At 38.4% G+C, this 23,164-nt stretch overlaps 2 protein-coding genes across 3 annotated transcripts in view; both read right to left on the reverse strand.

Moving 5' to 3' along the window:
• Positions 1-7,309, reverse strand: part of Scfd1 (sec1 family domain containing 1) — a 76,035-nt gene extending 68,726 nt beyond the window's left edge. Inside the window, exons 1-2 of one of the 2 annotated variants that reach the window (XM_055608572.1) lie at positions 7,211-7,309; positions 1,367-1,437 (exon numbers count right to left, since the gene is read on the reverse strand). In XM_055608572.1, coding sequence (XP_055464547.1) covers positions 1,367-1,437; positions 7,211-7,247 — 108 coding nt within the window. In that variant the 5' untranslated portion in view covers positions 7,248-7,309. The remainder of the gene's footprint in view (positions 1-1,366; positions 1,438-7,210) is intronic. The other variant, XM_055608573.1, reaches the window with a different exon arrangement.
• A 561-nt stretch (positions 7,310-7,870) lies between these two features.
• Positions 7,871-23,164, reverse strand: part of G2e3 (G2/M-phase specific E3 ubiquitin protein ligase) — a 42,020-nt gene continuing 26,726 nt past the window's right edge. The window contains 4 exon segments of the mRNA XM_055608616.1: positions 7,871-14,481; positions 14,484-14,729; positions 15,388-15,578; positions 21,805-21,977. Of these exon segments, the coding sequence (XP_055464591.1) occupies positions 14,441-14,481; positions 14,484-14,729; positions 15,388-15,578; positions 21,805-21,977 (651 nt within the window). The 3' untranslated portion in view covers positions 7,871-14,440.

Raw genomic sequence — 23,164 nt, forward strand, 5'->3', positions numbered from 1 at the left:
CTCCGGCCCCTGCAAGCACCAGGCTCTCACGTGGTGATACACATATATACCATATACATAAAACAAAATAAACCCCTAAAATATAACAAGTTCTAACACTATACAGAAAATTTAGAAATGCAAGCATCTTAGGTAATCTAGGTATTGACTTAAGGATTAAGTCCCAGGGATGGAGAGATGGCTCAGCGAATAAGAGCAGTGGCTGCTCTTCCAGAGGGCCCCGGTTCCCAGCACCCACATAGTAGCTCACATCTGTCTGTAACTCATGCTCCAGGGAATCTGACACCCTCACATAGACATACATGCAGTCAAAGCACCAATGTACAAAAGGAGAGAGTAAGTCCCTATCCCAGATGCACTGACTCCTACTTGCAATGGGGCACCCAGGGACCAAGGCAGCTGACTCCAACCTGGGCTACAGCCCGAGACAGTATCTTAACAATATAAACTACAAAAACTAACAGAAACCTCAAATAAGACAAAGGTCCAAAATCTAACATACAGAACTCCATCTCAGCCTTCTAACTTACTATTAGCTTTAGAGTTTAGGCTAACAAATGAAATCTTCAGTGGCTGTTTTTCACAACTCTTTTGGTGACTTTTTTTAATGGAGAAACTGCTATGATGTGAGATGAATTCTGCTATTGTTCTTACATATTAGTCTTAAATGCCAGGAATTTTAGAGACACTAAAGCCTGCTGTGGCTCTAAAGGTTATCTGTAGACAATCACGTTCAGAGAACGTTAAGTGGAAAATTACATGATAAACAAGCCACAGTGTGAAGCACCCCGAGGAGCAGGACAAAGTTTCATGTGTCCTCTCCCAGTCTGCCGAAGCCTCCTGTAGCTCTGCTCCCTTCTGCTCGTGGCAGGAAAAATCCCTGCTCCCTCTGTCTCCCCACTCTATCAGATCTACTGCCACCCGGCCCGAGCGCTGACTTTCCAGTAACCTCTGTTCTCCTCTCCAGTGCCTCGAAAGCACAGGCGCAGTGGTGTTGGCAACTAGTCACTATTGGCAGTCTCTCCTGTCCTTAGCATACAAAGCAAACACCATCACAACTGCCTACAGAGAGGGGAAGCACATACAGTAGTTCCTAGTTAATCCTGGGTTTGGTTCCAGGACCCTTAACACTGCCGAATCCTTAGACACTTAAGTCCCTTCTACAAAATGACAAAGAACTACACATATCCTGTTATGATCCTCTTGCATACTACACATGCTGTGTAAACAGCTATACTGTCTACAGAATAATAAACAAAAACATTCATGAATTCTCATTAAAATATACTATTAGTTTTATATTTTCAAGAAATTTCTTCCAATTACTATAATTTCAGGACTAAGAATCCATCAAAGCAGCTCTTACCTTCCATACCGGTTCTCCAGTGCTGTTTTTAACATGAGGCACATTGAAATTTAACATTCGCTTCAGGGCCACTGAAATAAAAGTTTACAATGTCAATTATTTATCGCAGTTTTTTTGTTGTTCACTACAAACAAAATGCATAAATAAATGACAACAAAATGGACTAATGAAATGACTGGATGTGTAAAAACTAGATTCAGATCTTTAAGATAATTCTGTCAACAGCCAATTGACACCTCTTTGGGAGCAAAAAACCAAACTGCAACAAAACAAGGCACCTGTCCCAAAAGAGCCTGTGAAAACTGTTCAGAAAAACAGAGCTCAGTGGAAGAGCACTTGCCCAGCCCACAAACTTGAACCTTGACATTGTAGGAAAGAAAAATGTCAGACAAAATCCTCACACTCCTGAAAAAGCACTTTTCTGTTTCTCCTGACAATCCCATACTGCTTTTACACACACGATCATGACCTCACAACAGCCTTGATAGCTAACTGCTATTACCTGGCTAAAAGCATAGGTTAAGAACAATCTTTATAAAAACAAAGACTATCTATGGCGTGCTTCACTGTTTCATATGGAAACCCATTACAGTAGGTCTATTTCTTAGTTACTCAAGAGTCTATTTTACAGTCAATAAACCCACTGAAAGGTTATACAACTTAAGTATTTTATAGTCCTGGGGGAAAATGAGACTTCATAATGTAGAAGATAACTGGTGACTGGAGTTATCTACTTCAAAAGCCACAGTAGCCATGCTGTATATGGTACAGTACTTTGTGGTTTTACTGCTCATCTGTTCACAGAGCACAGAAGACCAAAAATTAAATAAATAAATAAATAAATAAATAAATAAATAAATAAATAAATAAATAAATAAAAAAAAACATTTTCTAAGGAAAGTAAAAAACTACTGTGCTGCCTGGTGCTACTTCTCTGTGACCTACAGATTCAGTCTCAAGTTCCTTGTGTAGCTGAAGATGACCTTCAACTTCTAATGTTCTTGCCTCTACCTCCTGAATGCTGGGATTAGAGAGGCACGTTCTACCATAGCCCCTAGCTTTTTATGTGGTGCTGGGGATCAAACCAATGACTTCCTACATGCAAGTGCTTGAAATGGAGATGGCCAAGCATTCAAGAAAATGTACAAATTAGGTGCTTTAAGACTGGCTGTCTTAGAAACTACTTTGTTAATTAATTTATCTGTTTTGAGACAGGACCTTACTATGTAGCCCTGGTTGCCTTGGAACTCACTATGTCTTCAAAATCACAGCGATCTGCCTTCCTCTGCCTCCCGAGTGCTGGATCAAAGCCATGTGATACCATGATAGGCTACTTTTATTTTTAAAAGCATTTGGACATTCAGTAATACAGAAAAATTTACAATCCAAACTACAAATGAAGCACTATATAATACACAAACAAATGACCTTAGAGCATATTCACCTGTAGAAGAACTGTTATTGTACAGATAGGTCGAGGCAGGGCGGTAGGCGCAATGCTGCTCCTCACGATCCTTGGAAAGACTGCACTTTAGCAGTCTCAAGTCATCCCCCTCAGAACCTGTTTTGAGTACCAACAGTCCTTGGATGCTCAAGTCCCTCACGTTTGATAATACATCTTTGATACTCTTTAGAGAATACAATGGCATAGTAGTTGCACACAACCTAGGAGAACTCCTTGAAGTCATGAGAGATTAGCTCTGAACACCTACAGCAATGTAAACGCAAGGTTGTTGTACTGCACTGTTTAAGGGACAATGACAAGAAAAATGTCTGTATATGTTTAGTAAAAGTAGACACATTTTTCTTATAATTTGCAATTGTCTGAATCCACAGCTGCAGAAACCGTGGATACAGAGAGCAAAATAAAAGAGGATATTGATGTGTGTACATAATCTTTTCTTTTTTGTTTATTTATTGTGTATGACTGTGTGCATGCACATATCTGTCCATATTTGTGGAAACCAATGGACAATGTATGGGAGCTGGTTCTCTTTTTCCATCATTTGGGTCCTAGGGATCAAACTCAGATCATCAGGTTTGGTGGCATCACCTTCACCTGCTAAGCCATCTTGCAAACCCAACCTATATATATATTTTTCCTGTTAGTACTACAATAATATACATTACCAACAATTTCTGCCTACTTCAGAGAGTAACAGAGATTATAGTATTATATAAATATACACGTAAATAGCACCAACAGTGCTACTGGACTGTTTTCAGTGATGCTCCCCTCCCACACCCAGGCACTAGAGACACAAGAAGCTGATCATATTTCTTAACCCAATGATAAGCAGGAGGAACCAAAACCTGGGCCGTCTTGTCAGCCGGCATCTGACATTCTCCAGAGTTAACAGACATTAATTCATCCCATCTTGAAAGACCAGCACCAGCAGATAATTTCACACCATCTTGTCTCAGTTAGAAAAGCTTTTCTAACTCAAAGCCTTGGCTAACTTCTTCAAACATCTTGATACAAATAATTTGTTGATGAAGCACATGGCATATGTTTAGAGAGTGATAAAAGAATGCAATTCTACTTCATCAAAGTTTAACGATACAGTACTTAAATCACTGCTGGGAGGGGGATGGTGAGGTGATTTAGACAGCATAGGTAGGAATATCAGCCCAGTCCAAGGTAAATAAGGCTATTATAAAATCTAACAGGTGTCTGTGTCTTATTATTTGTGATAGTGGATTAGATAATCATAATAAAGTTACATGATTATCATGATAATCATAGGGCTAAAAACAGTATATAGCCCAGCACTCATCTTTCAGGATTTACAAGGGACAAAGGCCACTTACAAAATAAGTAAAACATATGGTATATGAGACCATGATAAATGCTGTGGGGGAAAAAAATGGAACCAGGAAAGGAGAAAAGTGAGGTGGAATATAATTTTAAACAGTAATTATAAAGGTCTCCTGGAAACACACATTTGAGTAAAGGCCTGGAGGAAGTGAGGGAGTGAGCCACAGAAGTTACTTTGAAAGAAAATTCTACCAAGAGGAAACAAATAATAAGTCAGAAGCATCCTGGTTTGGAGTCAAGGAAAGGTAACAAAGTGATCAAAGGTAAACAGAGACTAGTTCATCTGTGGAAGTGGAGATAACATCCCTTTACTTTACTCAAAACAAGAAGCTATGAGAAGGTTTTGGACAAATGTGTGCCATGCTTACTATGGGTGCTATCTGTAAAAGAAAATGAAAGGGAAGAAGGCTGTAAGAGCAAACAGTACAGAGAGAAAGTTATTGTAGAAGTTCAAAGAGATTGTGTTGGTGGATAGCAACAGGTACTGGGCAGTTTCAGGTAAAACTGGCATGATTTAATGACAAATTTGAATTGAGTTAAAGTAAAGAAAGAATGGAAATAAGGAAAGGAACGAAGGAAAGGAAGGAGGGAGGGGAGAAAGGAGGAAGGAAGGAAGAAAGGGAAGAAACAAAATGAGAAAGAAGAAAGAAATGAAGAAAGAAAGAAGGAAAGAAAGAAAGAAAGAAAGAAAGAAAGAAAGAAAGAAAGAAAGAAAGAAAGAAAGAAAGAAAGGTAGGCCGGTCACATGGAGTTTTACATGAGCAACTACCCAAACAAAGCTTTCTGCCATCAAGTGGCCTGAATTCAGAACAGACCTAGGACTGTGTAGACCTAGGTAGGACTCACCAGCTGTGGTTGTTTGAGTGAGAAGGGCCCCCTTAGGCTCAGAGATCTGAATGCTTGGTCACCAGGAAGTGGCACTTTTTGAAAGGATTAGGAGGCATGGCCTTGCAGAGGAAGGCTGTCACTGGGGTGGGCTCTGAGGTGTCAAAAAGCCTACGCCAAGTCCAGAGACTCTCTTACTGTTGCTGTGGATATGGTTGTACAACTCTCCACTACCACTCCAGCCCCATATCTGCCTGCATGCCAGCATTCTAGCTGCCATGATGACAATGGACTGAACCTTTGAAACTATAAGCAAGCCCCAGTTAAATGCTTTCCTTTATAAGAGTTGCCATGGTCTCGTCACAGCAATAGAAGACCAAGACACCAGCATATATAATAATGAAAGCTAAGAGGCCAGATAAAATCACAGCAAGAGAAAAAGTAATTGATTTGGGCTGTACAACACCTTAGGAAGATAAGAATGAGAAGAACGTGATGCATAAAGCTTTCACTGAGAAGGTGGCAACTGAGGTGACAGAGGTATTTCAGGTATTTCATGAAACAGGCATGCTAGCCAACCCTAGTTTGATCTGTAAAACAAAGACAGCAGAAACCACCAAAAACAGTAAATTCTTAGTGCATCATCTATCCTCTCTATCCAAAGTGACTGCTACCTACTTTATACGAAAGCATCCACCTACAATATCTGAAGACTGTTATTCTTAAATATTATCAGGAGAAATCAAGGAAATGTGACTTCTACTGTTGTAGCACAAAGGATTTTGTTCCGAAAATAAGACATGATCCACTTATGGTACACATTTACTAGTTGGCATCGCACAAGCTGTACAGTAATAATGTGGCATCTTGCTGTAATGGAGATTATTCCCACTGAGAGACAACGCGAAGTATGAGGTTTTAATGTCTTACAATGCCTGCATATTAAAATGGACTGTTGTATAAATTCAGTTTTTAAAAGGCTCCTTTTCATCACGACACTTTGGTGATGGGTAGTAAAATCAAATTCATTTAGTTTTATTAGGTTATTGGACCCAAACTTCTAAAAGAAGCTGGGCTTCTGTTTGCTTCCCAATAAAATGAATTATCAAGTATTCCCGAAATCATATGTGGACTTTCCCATAGTTAAGTTATGCTTTACTGTGTCTGACGGGTTTTACTAAATTAACTATAAATTTAAAGAATGTAAAGCACAATTAAGTCTGCTTTCTGTTCAGTATGCTACATTCAAATCTATTTTTTTTTTTAAGATAAGGGAAGGAATAAACCACAGTTCAAATTCTTTTGGTAGGTTGCATTGATTTTAATCAATTATTTTTCACACAAATAAGCATAATTTAAATAGAATTAAAATATAAATATTCTTGATAACTTATGGCCTATTTCCATTCTCTTTGAAAGTTTCTCCACAAGTAGAATATAAAAACCATTTTAATTTTTTATCAACTTTATACGTACATATACATATATGTATAAAATCATTACTTGGGACCAATATTCATACACCAAGCTGCTAGAGTTGTTTACAGAAAGTAAGGAAAATCAGGAGTATCTCATAAAGGAAAAAACAAAACAAAAGCCAAGAGAAGAAACACACGTTTACATTTTATTTCATAAACAGGTGTACAATATGTTCTACTTAATATACAACTTAAGATTACTAATCGGTAGAATAACTGACACGAGACACTGTTAATTAATTCGTTTTGATATTCTCCAGTCTCTTCCAGCAAGCTGCAGAAGGTCATTATCACCTGGCTTTTTTTTTTTTTTTTTTCTTCTTCAGATTCGCCCAAGGTTGGTCTAAAAGAGATGGCCTGAAGTAAGGAGCTCTAAGAATACTTAGATTTTGTAATTATGGCCCAAGTGTCGAAAACAGGTTTAAAATACATTAAAACTGAAAGTGAAAACCAAGTCAAACACGGAGACATGAACGAGCACAAACCTAGTCCTGGTTCAGCCACGGTGCAGGAACGAGGACCCCGGCTGCCAGCCCTCGGGGACACGGCCTTCCGAGCGCGGTAGCAGGGACACGGGGCAGCCGCCTACCCCGGCAAGGGCGAACCAGTACAGGCGTCTCTCCCAGCAGCTCCGCAGGGAAGCAGCGCCCCAAGCTCAGCCCCACGCCGCACGAAAACGGAGAGACCACAGACACTAAGCGCAGAGAAGGAAAGCACCAGTACCTGTTTGCCGCTCCCGAATGCTGGCCGGAGACGCCATGACGCTTCCCACCGTCCGCTGCCCGGCTGGCAGCGGGAGCCCGAAGATGACGTGGCCTGACGCGGCCTAGCTCCGCCCCGGAAGCGGCTCGGGGGCGGGGCGGAGGCGCCGGAAGTAGCGCGGTGGGCGGGGCGGAGGCGGGGCGGAGGCACCGGCCCGGCCCGGCCAGGCCAGCCCACGCCTTCGGCTCCGCCCGTCAGGACCACCCCGCCAAGGGTCGCGGATCAAAAACTGCCTTCCGGGGCAGGGGCGTGGCGGAGCGCGGGGAAGCTCCTGACACTGAAGTTTTTATGACGTTAAAACCTCCTAGAAATTACAAGACCAGAGAGACGCCGGGAACTGCGTTTTCTTGATTCCCACGGCAGCAAAAGTGTCCCTTTGGTCTGAGAACAAGAACTTACTGAAAACGTGGCAACTTTCTCAGTCCTATTCCGTAAGCAAAACGTCCCGGCTTTGGTGCGTTGGTCTGCTAGCGTAGAAAATCACAGAAAAGACAAATGGCAAAATTTCCTCCTTTCAGTAGTGCAAATTAAAAACCACCACCATGATTTTGGGCAGAATTTGGATGATCACAGCCAGGTTTGGTACATTTTAAGGCGTGGCATTATGAAATAAACCCCATATTGACCACTTACATAATATTTTATTAAGGTCAAAATAGATATACAATGACAACTTATTACCAGTTCAACGAATACAACGAAGACATTGCATTAGCGGATAATTCTGAAGCAATAAGAATCTGAGATGAAATCATACTAAACCTTGGCTTTCAAAATTACATAAAATTGTTAATTTTTTGAAATTAAGATCGCATTTTTTACAGTAAAGACATTGACAAATAAAGAGGCTTATTTTTATAGTTACAACAGGCTATCTTATTTTTAAAACCACCAAAAAATACCTTAGGCCTAGAACCGGATTCCTTAAAAATTACATCATCTTTTATTTTATAGCTGGCACATGCATTAAGAAATCAGAATGAAGGTTTTCCTCACTGCTATTATATTTTAACAATCTTCAATGACCTGGGTGTGCCATGAAGAGCAGCTTCTGCCTTAAGAGAAGTATTCTACATTCTAGTGCTCATGGACTATAAAGTATATGGCTTTTCCACCTTCCAAAATGATAAGTCAATTTATTCACCTGAGCAGTCCCACTTTAAGTACAAATTTGGCATTTAACCATTTCAGTTCCATCACACATTTCTTCAAAGACTATTATAAGGCACGTTACCACAAAATACTAAGACAAGGTTAACATTTATACAGAGTGAATGTGTGTGTGTATTTCTGTCAAATAGTGTGCAGTGTAGGAAATAAGAAAAACATACCCTACAGGAGAAGAGTACCTATATAAAATAAGCCTTGCAACGCAAGGACCAAGAAAGATATTTATATTGTATTATTATAATAAAAATAAGAATCATGGCTGAAGAGTGTAGTTGCTTATCTGACTGGATTTTTTTGGATTAAATAATTGAACCACATTAGTTTCGTCACAGAATAATAGCCCAGGACAACTCATTTCTTGAGGAATTACAAGATCTCTCAAGTTTGAAGAGTAAAGATCTTTGATCTTAACAACTTTAACATTATTAACCTTGTAAGTGGACTATTGGTTTAAGACACTAGTGAGAATGGGGAGAGGAGGTAAGTATAAGGTAATAAGGAGAGAGAATATGATCCAAGTTCATCACATACATGCATATATACATAAATGTCATGAGAGCTATTGCTTCATACAATTATATGCTAATAAAAAGGAAAAAGAAGAAATATGGCTGCATTAAAAGAAAATCATATCTATTGGATCCTTAGCACAGGCAAAGACATCAATCAAAGGTGAGGAAACCTCAATTGAGAAAGGGCCTCAGTAGAAATCAGGAGAGGGCAAGTCTGAAGAGCATTTCCTTAATTAGGGATTGATGGAGAAGAACCTAGCCCATTGTGTGTGGTGCCAGCTCTGGACTGGACTGGAGGTTTCAGGATCTCTAAGAAATCAAATAGGCAGGCCACAGAGAGCAAGATATTAAGTAGCAATCATTCACAGCTTTTATGTCAATGCCTCCCTCTAGGTTCCTGCCTTGACCTCCTTCAATGAGGAAGTGACATGGAAGTGTAAGCCAAACAAACCCTTTCCTCTTCAGGTGCTGGTGGTCACAATGTTTCACCACAGCCATAGTAACCCTGACTGAGGTCAGTCCCAACACGTTATCTAATTTAGTTTATATGAGCACTTCACATTTAGTGACAAACATCTGCTCAGAAACTTCATTCTACGATTTTATATTTTTTAATTCAAATTTTTGGTGATAGTGTAAATTAAATGCAAGGCCTTACACATGCTGAGAGGGGAGCCACTCCACCCCTGGGCAACAGCGCCAGCATTGTGTATTTTGTTTTTATTTTAAACAGAGTGACTTATAAACTACTTCTCAGTACAATGTCTGGTGCATAGTCGGTTTAGAGCAGATTCTGAAATTTGAAAGCAGACATCGGAATTTTAAAACTGGGTCTCTTTCAAGAGCTGCAAAATTTCCCAAGTTACAGGTAAAACAAACTCAAGTCATTCATCACTGCTCTTGTGCTTTACATTACACTACGTGAACCATAGCAACTTTGTAAAAGTAACCATGCCTATCAACAGTTTACTTCGTACTCTTTGCTTATAACTGAATGTCAAAGCAATGTCACTGGGAAAAACTTACCGTTACACACCCCTTTACAGACTGTCTTAACATTGAACGAAATGTTCCCAAATCTTCCAACATAATTATGGTCTCAGACAACAGAGACCACACTAGTGGAGGCTTTTGACTCAACCAAACGTTTCTTTACGTTAATGTTAAGAAGTACGCTATAGAACAGGATAGAAACAATCACAAGAAGGAAACAGTGACACTGTAGTTTCCCTGATAAGTATCAAGTGGAAAGATTAAACTCGAGACCATGCTAACGAAACCTTCAAACCAAAAACATTTTAAAATATGAAGAGGTAATTATGCTATGATTGTTTACCCGATCTCTCTGCTAAGGCCATGTTTACATGTCAGAAAGTTCAGTAAAGGCAAAATGATACCTTTCCTGTAGCCTGCCGAAGGCTCCACAATCCCAGCCTAACATTGTATGAGGGCTGAGTTAGCTCTTATTACTACCCTAGAAAAATTCTACTTCAAACTACAAGCTGGGAAATAGCACTTTAAAGCTGTGTGGATATAACAGACTTTAACACTCTAAGAACCGAATACATTAAGACATAAAGATGCAATCTAGCAAAACAACTGAATAAAAGCTATCTGATGAGTTTGAGGTTTAAACTGTTCATAATGGATCATTTCAACTGTTTAGGAAAAAAAACCTAGCACAATGTAATACATGATAAAGAAATGCTTTCATGCTAAATGCTCAAGGTAAAGAGGAACTTTATTAGTTCTGTTAAGTACAATATGAAAGGGTATGTGGTAACAATAAAAAAAAGACACTGATTACCAACTGAGTTTTCCTTTGGCATTAAGAAGTGTACTACTATGAAACCAATCCTGCTTTCTACATGAAGAAAAATATGAGGGTTGGCTTTTTTAACTCCCCCTGACTTTTTAAATTGAAAATTGGGCTTTGTCTTACATATATTTAATGATAGATGACAGCATTAGACTTGTAAGGCTACAAATATGAAGATATTACTATGCATGGTTTCTTTACTTATTTATCAAACTATGGAAACAGGCCATATGTACTCCAGAAAAGTTTGAAAGTTGCTCTGTCTCTCCTGATCCTGCAGAGTGTTTGGATTACAGATGCCTTGATGAGAACTGACTTTATTACATGATTTTCTGTTACTCTTGATAGCATTCATATAGTTAAAAAATAAATGCTGCTGGTGGATCAATGGAATGAAATAGAAGACCCAGAAATAAACCCACACCCCTATCAACACCTGATTTTTTACAAAGATGCCAAAACCATACAATGGAAAAAAGATAGCATCTTCAACAAATGGCGCTGGTATAACTGGATGTTCACATACAGAAAAATGCAAACAGATCCATATCTGTCACCCTGCACAAAATTAAAGTGCAAGTGGATCAAACACTTCAACATAAAACCAGACTCACTAAACCTGTTAGAAGAAAAAGTGGGGAAGAGCCTCAAACTCATTGGCACAGGAGACAACTTCGTGAACAGAACACCTACAGCTCAGTCTCTTAAGATCTACAATTAATAAAAGGGACCCTGTGAAACTGAAAAGCAAAGGGTCTATCACAAGAAAAGAACAGCCCACAAACTGGGACAAGATCTTTACCAACCCTACATCTGACAGAGGGCTAATATCCAGAATATATAAAGAACAAGAAATTAAACACCAATAAACCAAATAATCCAATTAAAAAATGTGGTACAGAGCTAAGCAGAGAATTCTCAACAGAGGAATATAGAATGGAAGAGAAACACTTAAAGAAATGCTCAATATCCTTAGTAATCAGGGAAATGCAAATCAAAACAACTCTGAGATTCCATCTTATACCTATGAGAATTGACTAGGATCAAAAACTCAAGTGACAACACATGCTGGAGACAATGTGGAGAAAGTGGAACCATCCTCCATTGCTGGTGTGAGTGCAAACTTGTACAACTACTTTGAAAATCAATCTGGCGCTTTCTCAGAAAATTGGGAATAGCACTAACTCAAGATCCAGCTATACCACTCCTGAGTATATAACCAAAAGATGCCCCACTATTCAATAAGGATATTTGCTCAACTATATTCATAGCAGCTTTATTTGTAATAGCCAGAATCTAGAAACCTAGATGTCCCTCAACGGAGGAATGGACACAGAAATTGTGGTACATCTACACAATGGAATACTACTCCACTATTAAAAACAAGGAAATCATGAAATTTGTAGGCAAATGGATGGAACTAGAAGAGATCATCCTGAGGTAACACTGAAACAGAAAGACAGGCATGATATATACTCAGTTATAAGCGGATATAAGCCATATAATATAGAATAGCCATCTACAGACCTAAACACTAAGGAGGCCCCTAGGGAGGATGCTTAAATTTCATTCAGAATGGCAAACAGGATAGACACCGGAAGTGGTGGAAGAGAGGAAACAGTATGAGAGCCTACTACAGAGAGTCCTCTGAAAGGATCCACTCAAGCGGGGATCAAAGCAGATGCTGAGACTCACAGCCAAACTTTGGGCAGAGTGCAGAGAGTCTTAGGGAAGAAATTGGGAGTGGGATAGAGGGACGTGCCAACATCAAGGGTATTCTCTTTTACCTAAAGGTATGGAATTTTATTTGACTGGAGTAGTTTCCACATGAGATGCCAAAGAGCTCACGGCATCGAGATTGATCTTGTTCAGGGTGTACCCTGGTTCCTGGCCTACTCTCCAGCTGTTTGTACTTGTTACAGAGTGGACTTTCTCAAGACTTTATCCTTAGAGTCCTTTTCTTTCTTTCTCTGCCTTGGAGCTCTTACTTTGTCTTGTTTCTTCCACAAGCTCTCACTTGGTCTTGCCTACAGGATTACTCCACATAGCTATTTCTGGTCACATAGTTTTAAGTGTTTATAGACTGTCTTCTAGAAAACTCAAGCTCATTGTGTCCAGAGGCAAGATGCTTAATGTCAGTCAATGAGAGGGTGTTTTTCATTTATCTCAACTTTAAAAAGTCTTTGACCATTTGATACATATACATACATATCTATGTATCTGCAATATACTGTGATCATATTCACCCCTCATTAAACTGTCTTCTCCCCCTCATCACCCATGTTCTTCTAATCACCAATTAGGTCTTCTCTGCCTAATGAACTCAGTTGACTGCTCTCTGACCACTTGCTCCTAATGATGCAGCCTTGCCAGGCCACAGAGGAAGAGGATCCAAGCAGTCCTGATGAGACTGGATAAGCTACGAGCAGATGGCAAACAGCAGAGAACTCTTCCTTTCAGTGGACTAGGGGAAAGGGATGGGGGAAGGCGGAAGAAGAGTGGGAGTTAAGGAAGGGGGCTTCAATCGGGTTATATAATGAATAATTTGCGAAGAAAAAATTTTTTAAAAATTATAATAAACATTGCTGGGCACATGGTTATACACCTTAACCTCAGCACCTAAGTGACTACAGCATGAGGACTACAAATTTAGAACAGAAGGGCTCTGTAGAAAGACCTTGGCACAGACAATAAACACTGAAAAATAAATAGTTTATAAAGAATATACAAAATACATTATTTATCTCTAAGTGGCAAAATTAGAGTATTTTTTAAGTTGTAATTTTAAATTATTATCTATTTATTGATTATACAAAGTATCTTTTGAAAGCAAAGAAGGTAACTATAGGATGCTATGGTTAGATCTTACAAATCATACAATAATCTTGATAATAAATAGCTGTTCTGTAGCCAAACCATTTGATAACCCACAGAGGTTATTCAGACACCTAGATGACACATGCTAATAAATACATGGCCTTTACACAATATGCCCTTTCTAAGGGATTTTCAAGCACTTCTGAAAACCTCAGGAGCGCCTTTCAGCCTATAGAGAACCCATGGATTCCAGAGTTAGTCATTTGTAAAGCTCTGCTTTTTACAGTGTTTCCAATTAGTCATTATTTAATTATTACATTGGTGACTTAATTATAAAAACAATGAAAAATGCATATCCATATTTTTGATTTATAAGATGACTTAACCAACATTTCTATTTAATGCTTTAAAATAAAGAATTTTGACAGCCATCTACACAGTCAGTTCTAGGACACCAGGAGTATGTAGAGGCAAAAACAAACAAACAAACAAAACAAACAAACACCAAAAAACTGCACAAAACTAGAAAAAGGGTGTCATCCTACAAGTGATTCTAATTTATAAAAATCAAGGAAACATTTTTTCACATATCAGGCTAATATAGCTGAGCACCTGTACAGCTGAACAGTTTGTACAACCATTCAAAAAAATATTCATATTGAAGATATGAAATAAGAAAGCACAGTTATAGAAAGCTATCACCATATATGACTAGAATGCCGACCCAAACTTTAGTGGTTTGGGAAGCAAACCATCCCTTTATAAGAGAGCCATAGATTCTGATGAGCCAAGCTGGCTAGAATGTTCAAAAACAATGATTCATACAAATAGTTATCAATTGATGAATAGTAGAAAGGTTTCAATAGCAGACTTTTAAAGATGCACTTCTTCATTAGAAGAAACATTTATTGTCCAAGATAGTGAGACCTTTCTTCTTTTTCTAGCCTTAGAGCATCTCTTATGGCAAAATCCATATTTTCTTGAAACTCTTTATATGTTTTGGTGATTGGTAGAGCTAAACAGTTTCCACATCTGTTTGCAACAGGAAAATCCATATGTAGACATTCAATTGAAGGAGAGGGTTTAAACCCAGCAGGTGGAACAGAACTACAACCGGTTGCAAAAATAAGAATGTCTTCCACTGTTGTTGTAGATTTACCATCTGAAAAGTTACCAATTAAAGAGAAAAGAAAATTAAATCCATGAACCATCCTATTGTCAGACTATTTCCCAGCTGGACTAAGAATACTGAAGCAACAGATTCTGACACTCATCTAGGGTAAACTAAAACACAAATTCTGCTAAGCAGTGCATGCAATACCTGAATATCAATGTAGGACTCCAAAAAAAAAAAAAAAAAAATCAGGCTACCCATTTATGATAGACTTCTTTTATGGAATCATTAGAATAGCTTACAACTAAATAGCAAAAACCAAAAAGTTAAAGGAAATTAATTGAAAGTAAAAATGTTCTTTTATACAATGAAATAAGTAATGAGTAGGTAGTATTAACAAATACTAATGGCATAATGAATAAAGTGAATATAGAATTCAGTTTGACTTTAAGCTGAAAAAGATGAAATAGAAATTAGTTTTAAGACTGTTTTTTGCCATTAAAGTTTTAGGTTCTTGTTTTATTTAAGAAGAATGCTCTCTATCCTAAACTGTGTGTATATGTATATTAGTGTATTCGGGAGCTTTTTTTTTTTTTTCATCACTTCTAGTTTATGCTTGCTTCCTTTGTAAATACACATAACAGATTTGAGTCTTAATGGCAAGAGCAAAATCCAATAACCATATTGAAAAAAAAAATTCACATACCTTCTATAGCCTCTAAGTAACTGTTCCAAAACCTCAAAGTTTGGACATCTGATAACGCACGTATTACGAAGAGATCACAAAGGTTTTTTGCAGAGAGTTTCTCAGGTTTACAACAGAGGATGTTATAAAATGCTTCTGGGTAAGTTTGAATTTTCTCTAAAACACCAAGTGTTTTCAGACCCTGTTTAAAACTTGAAGAGAGAAATAATGAGCCAATGAATACACATGTGTGTTTTATAGCATATTTACCTAATATTTTATAAACATATGATTAAAACAAACAAATAAAACAGCCCAACAAAAGCTACTACATGCTTTCAGATATGAGATAAAATACCAAGATATACTTCCAAACCAACAAGCAAATGGATTAATGATTATTTTATATCACTTGGCTTTCTAGTTTTACAACTGTATTTTACTGAAAGTAGTAAGTACTATTTTGCATGGTTGGAAAATCTGTTTTTACACTATAGAGTTGTTAAATGAAATTCCTAGGGATAATTCTCTGTAAATAGTGTGGTTCAGAGGTCTGGAAAGCAGTGACTATTGCCAGTACTATTGATTGCCTACAACCAACTGTACGGTAAAGCCCTACTGATACAGGTACCAGGAACCTTGACTGCAAGAATTAGGGAAATCACAATCTCCAGCCTAACAGGAAATGACTTCCCTGCTGATTAGCTTTCATACTCTCAAAGGTGCTATGCAGGGTGCTGAGGGAGAAAAGCCATCAATGGTCTCAGCCAGCAATGAACCACCCAATCTACAATAACTTACCAGGCAAGATTTGAGTACCACAGTGGCAATGGTATGCTGGGGGTTAATCCATCATTTTGGATTTGAAGCTTGCTTTGCATAACTTTGGACAACTGGTATATCAAATCAAAACTCATGCAACAGCCACTAGAAGGGAACTACTCTTATTCTGTTAAGCAGTCAGACTGTCAAACTGTCATCTAAATTTATGTTTATACCCATAGATCTGGGTTGTTCTCAACTTTGGTCAGGGAAGCTTTATTTTTGCGGTGAACAGCAGAGACTCATACTGGATAAAGTGTTCAGCCTTAAATATAACACCTGTATCAGGGCCCCCTATTTCCCCTCACTCCCATCCCCCATACCACTAGTGCCAAGGCAAAGAAGGAGAAAAAAATGTAAGGGCTGGAAGATGAAAAAAATTGTTATATAATCTGTCTCAGGATATGACATAGCTGTTGTACTGAAGAACTCACAAAACCTGCTTCGCTGTAATCTTCCAGCATGGAAGGGGAAGAGTGGTTCACAGGCCCTATTACTAGCTGAGGAACTACTTGCAGCTGTTGACAGATGGGGAGGAAGAGTCAGTTTTCTTTGGGATTTCAGCCACTGGTAGGTTGCCCATGCTCCAGCATCTGCCCCCACATCCTGTGCATACTGGCAGCAATAATTAGACCAAGAGAATTAAGAGACAGATGGGGGTGCTGGAGATTCGAGGCAGCAGCGGAGGAGCACGGGTGAGAGATGGGTATAATCAACATACACTCTATGCACATACGAAACTTTCAAGGCTACTACAGTGCACTCATCTAGTAATGACAGGAAGAAATAAACCTTAATCACATAAACATTTGAAATTAAGACAAAATGAAGGAAGATATTTTAATACACACGACAGAAAAATAGGTATTTGTAAAACAGAAATTTTTCTAAAAGTCAATGCATTAAAACATCAGCAAGAATGCATGGGAAATAAAGGCTCTGGGAATCCCCAAAGAAACCCAATCAAATTAACATTACAATACGAACCACAAATAAATGGTATTATTATTCATAAGTCAGTAAAGCTCCATTTTGAGGTTAACTTAAGTCTCCTTTTTCATAACTATGAAGTCCTACCCACTTCCTATTCTTAAATCTTATTTGCAAATTTCTCAGTATACCTTGGCTACAACATAAAATAAATAAAATAGATATCATGGTCTGTGCAACAAGTGGGGAAACCTTCCAAGTACATTTCCACACTGCTGGCCCAGCAATGTGCCAGAGAAAACTCGGCCTATACAGAAGTGAGTTAAGTGACTGTCTCCATATCCTCTTCCCTAGTACGTGTATTTACAAGCAAAATAAAACAAGCATCATAGACAGAATTGACAGTAAGGATTTTGAGATGAGACCATCCAGTTTATATTATTAGCTGTGGCCCCAAATCCAATGACACAAAGAAATGACACACCTGTAGAGGGAAAGGGCATGACAGTCAAGAGATCAAGGTTACACTATCATAAATCAAGAGATGTCAGATACCAGAACAAATTTTTTCCTCAATATCTCAGAAAACCTGAAGTTCTATCATACGTGAATCTTACACTTCTGTCTTCAAGAATTATGGCTACAAGTACCTGCTGTTGTTTTAAGCCATTCAAGGGCTATGACCGCCTCTATCGGGAAATGCTATCTGATTCATTCTATGAACAATACACTGTTACCAACACCCTTCCTTGGCTCTGTGTCCCAATACTTCTCTCCACTCGAATGTGGGAAGTGCTTTATCTCAGAATTCCCAATAAGCTTGAGAATTAGAAACTTCAATGTGAAGCTTTTGTTCACTTCCTTATGACTGGCATAAAATAAGTATTATAAATTCCAAGCTCAATGACTGCTAACTTGCTGGCACAAATAAAAATACAACACAAAGAAACAAGCCAAGCTGGAACAAGGTTTGGATATTTTCAAAACGTCCCTAGAGAAATGGCACCACAACATCGGAGAATAAAAGTAGAAGCAGTGAAGCCAAATGAAATATGAAAGGGCAAACAGACTAAAAAGTGGGTGAGCACGTGGGAATGCAAAGTCTAAGATCTGCCATGTTTTAGAATAAGGAGTAACTAACCACCATGGAGAAAGTTCTTCAGTTCCCTTGTTTTGGTAGAGAAGGCTTTTTCCCAGTGACCCAAAGCATCTGGTGTGTCTCCTCAAAGCCAGAAGACACTGTCCTACAGCCTGGTGCACTCTAGCAGAAAATGGTAACCTCTGTTCTTCTTGGGCCCCACTAAGCCCTTATTCTGGGGAGGGGCTTACACAGCTTCAGGGTACCTCAGTAATTCTCATAGTTTTTACATAAAACTTGGAGTTAGTCTTGAGCTTTTTTCTTCATGTTCTTGATATTGTGACTCCTATTTATCAGTCAGGTTTTAATCTGAAGACAATAGTCTGATCTAGACTACTCATATACATGAAAAGAGGACAAGTGAATGACAATGATTTCATGTTCTTAGCAATGAAATCCAATAAACAGATTTAGTGCTAGAAGAAAACTCTGTGTGTGTGTGTGTACACATATAATTTAGAAATCCATTTCTAATAAAAATACATTTGAATTTTGGATATTAAATATAATTTAAAATGATATATAATATTCATAATTTTAGAGTTAGAAAATATTTGGATATACTTAAAAGTTATGTGTTAAACTGAAGTGCCAAAAATCCAAATACACATCAATTTGATTGATGGGGGCAGAAAATCAAACTAATATAGCAAAATAATTAATTCTTAAAAAGCAATCAAACAGAAGAAATGCATCTAGGTGTACCAGCACACCTTTTTAATCCCAGCACTCAAGAGGTAGATGAAGGTAGATCTCTGAGTTCAAGGGCAGCCTGGTCTACAGACTGAGTTACTGGGTTCCAGGACAGCCAGGGCTACACAGTGAAAACCTGTCTCAAAAACAAAACAAAAAAGAAAAAAGTAAACAAATTTTAAAAGAAAAACAATAACGATATCCAATCATTGCTATGGAGTGGTATATAGACTATACTGTCGAGTTTTAAAAAAGAAAGAAAAGAATGGCTGACTTACATGTCTAATCAAATTAATGTATATAGATTTATTTGCTATCATTTAAAATTGAAGCAAATGATGGAAAAGGACAAGGCCCTAGAGAGTTGGCTCATGGTGAAGAGACTGTATGCAATCATCAGGAAACAAGCCAAGCAAACAGCACATTCCCATAGCCCTAGTCCAGGAAGATAATGAGGAGGCCTAGCAGTGAAAATGTTTATGGAGAGATCCCAACTCTAAAGAGCAAACAAGGACTGACAGAGAAGGACAGCAGCTGCCTCTGCTGGCTCCACTCATGCACACATTCACACACAGGACAGGAAAAAAAGAAATAACGAAAAACGATTACTTCATAAAGGGACAGAAGACAGAGGTCATGAGGCTGAAAACTATGCTCCTCCTTCTGCATTGCATACATGATAGTTAAGTATTTTACAACCACATGGATATTTATATAAAAGTTTAAAATAAATCAATAACAATTAAATAAGAAATTAAAATGAAATACTCAGTTTATAGTACAGCTACCCAGAGAACAACCATATTTAAAATTGTCCAGCTTTGCACAGAAGAAGAAAACAACTTCATTTTGGCACCATATTATTGGATTTGAGACTGCTGTTGATGAAATGTTGAATTAATCAAGGAAGTAATTGTGTTCTTAATTCTTCAGTATCCATTAAAAAATTTAATTATCTGTGTACGGCTGGCTTTCCATCAATATAGGACTGTGCACCATCTAAACAGTACGTAGAGGCCAGAAGAGGACATTGGACAGTTTTGTCAGAGGCCATGCGGTACTGGGAACCAAACCTGGGTTTTTGGCAAGAGCACCCAGGGCTCCTGACTGCTGAGCCATTTCTCTAGCCCAGCAGTTCTCACCTGTGGTTCAGGACCCTTTCAAGGTCACATGGCCAATATCCTGCACATCAGATACTGACATTACAATTCACAACAGTAGCAAAATGACAGGTACGATGTAGCAATGACATAATTTTATGGTTGGGGGTCACCCCAACATGAGGAAGTGCATTAAGCGGTTGCAGCAATGGGAAGGTGGAGAACCACTGCTCTGGCCCATAATTCTACAGTAATCTTAAGAATTAAGATTGAACTGGGATTGTTGACTAGACGTAACAGCATACATCTGCAATCTTAGCACTTGAGAGGTAGAGGTAACACAGTTTAAAGTCATCCTTAGCTACGTAAGAAGTTGGAAGAAAAAAAAACCCAATAGAAAATAAAACCAAATGCTATGTTTAATTAAAAAAAAAAAAAACAAAACAACAACAAAGGAGCAGGAAGAACCTTGTACTCCAATTAAAAAAGAAAGCCATTAAACATTAGAAGAGCTCAAAAGAAACAAGAGTAGTGGGTTTATACTGAGATGGGCACGGTGGACGAGCTTGCAAATAAACCACGCATAATTACATTAAGGTATATCACATACTTGTTTGAAACAATATGGAGTCACTATCAAGAGAAAGGTACAGCCTAACCAGATAGGCCATAGTCTTGTGCTAGACCTGGGGTGTGGCTATCCTATGTTTACTTACTATCCTTTAAAGAATGGAGGAGCTGGAGAAATGGCTCAGCAGCTAAGAGGACTTACTGTTCTTACAAATGACCTGGTGATTTGGTTCCCAGCACTCTCACAGTGGTTCAACCATCTGTAACTGCAGTTCCAGGGACATCTTCTGACCCCTGTGCATTCTTGTATACAAATGGTATATACACACACACTCAGGCACATACACAGAATTTTTTTTTTCAAAATAAATGTAAGTTTGACCAGGCATGTAAGCATACATCTTTAATCCTAGCAGAGATAGGAAGATCTGAGGATAGCCTCGTCTACAAAATAACATCTAGAACACCCAGGACCACAGACACCCTATCTCAAAAAAAGGAGGGGGTAGTGCAGTTTAAGACGTCTCAAACATCTTAAATGTTTGGATGGTTCAGAAGGTAAAGTCTGCTCTTAAAGAGGATCCAGGTTTGATTCCCAACACCCACAAGGCAGCAGAGAGCAACTGTCTGTAACTCCAACCCCTCTTCTGTCCTCTGTGGGCACTCGACATACATGTGGTGCATAAACAAGCAGGGGATAACATGCCCCCCACATATGTATGTACACATGTATGTGTGTATGTGTGTGTGTGTGTGTGTATATATATATATATATATATATATATATATATATATATATATATATGTATGTATGTATATTTTTAAGAAAGAACAAAATCATTCAGATCTGTATTTTAAATCAAAGAATTGTTAGTACCAATTTGCACAGCAGATAAGAAAGTGTTCAATAACTACATAAATGAGGAGATAGTAGCTCAAGTGGTTATAATTTTTAAGTGAGTTTTTATTAGAAAAAGCATTAGTAATTGAAGTGCTGATTGTTTCTCCCTGAGGGACCCATTCATATAATTCTGGACAGAAGTAAATAGGACTCAGCCACCAGTGGTTAAGCTTTAAAGTATTATTTTAAATAGCATTCTCTGAAAACAGCACTCATACTTATTACCAAAGAACCACTTTAAATGTAATTTGATAGAATCTTTACCATAGAAACAAACAACTTACCTCTCAAAGGGTGCTTCAACTCTCTTAATTACATGGTAATAAAGGATGTCTTTTACCAACATGTATTTATCACTTAATGTTGACATAAGTCTTAAACATCTACTAAAGTCTAGGTAGTTATAGCACTCATTTATAACTGAATTTAAATTGTCCATATTGGCTGCATTATTTATCTGTAACACAGGAAAAAATATGCTCATGTTACTCATTTATTCTGAGCCATAGCTACAATGTGCTGAAATACATTTAATATTCAAAAGCTATGTGTGAGGTCAGGCGCTCGTGAGTGCAGATGCCTGTAGAGGTCACGGAGCTACAAGTGGCTGTACAGTACCTGCCATGTGGGCTGGAAACTAATTTCTGTCTTCTGCCAAAATCAGTCCCATCTTTTTAGTTGTTCTGTTTTTTCCGACAGGGTCTAATTATGCAGTCCTTTGGCTGACGTGGAATCCTCTGTGCAGACCAGGCTGATCCTAAGTCATAGGATCCACATGTCTGCCTCCCATGTGCAAGGTTAATGGCATGCAGCACCACTGCAGGCCACAGTACACACTCTTAACTGCAGAATCATCACTCTAGTCCTATATCGAATTCTTTAGTACAACATGGTAGAAAAAAATTAAGCCAAGAAATATATTCAAGATGTCCCTTTTTGGCATCCTGGAAACCACACAGTGGAAAACAAAACCAGTTTCAACAGGTTGCCCTCTGTCATCTACATGTACACCATGGCATGAACATGTAACACCCAAAAAAACCTGTAGGCTAGAATTTGCTAGTCCCTACTCTAAAACTGAAAAAACAAAACAAAAAAACCAAAAACCACCTGTTTTCTTATACATATATTAAACATTGTCTAGCCCATGCAGTGTTTTAATGCTCATCTGAGAAGGTTAAGGACTGTAGCAGCAGACTGAGACCACTAAGGCATCCAGCCTCATGTACCAAACAACTAAAAGATTCTGTCCTGTGTGAGAAAGAAACACTCCTGGGAAGCGAATCTAATTAAATCTCATTTAAAAAATTTATGTTCTACTCCCACAAGGCATGATAGCATTCCTTCAGTTCCAGCACTGGGGGGCAGAGACAGGTGTGTCTCTGAATTTGAGGGCAGAGTGGTCTACAAAGAGAGATCCAGGGCTATGTCGTGAGACCCCAGAAAGAAGAACAAACACACACTCATTCTATCTCTTCTATTCCTTCAGAGGACCGTGGGATCTGTCTTCATTACCTAAAGGAGGAGTAAGCACTCTGATAGTGAGATAAATCCTTCTCAGATCAGGGAGGTCTGTTTTATCTGCATGAAGGAACTTGTCTCCCTCTGTCTACATCTAGTCTTGGGCATTCTGACCATAAATCT

The sequence above is a fragment of the Psammomys obesus genome, unplaced genomic scaffold, assembly GCF_907164565.1.
Source record: "Psammomys obesus unplaced genomic scaffold, mPsaObe1.curated_primary_1811, whole genome shotgun sequence".
NCBI lineage: Eukaryota > Metazoa > Chordata > Mammalia > Rodentia > Muridae > Psammomys > Psammomys obesus.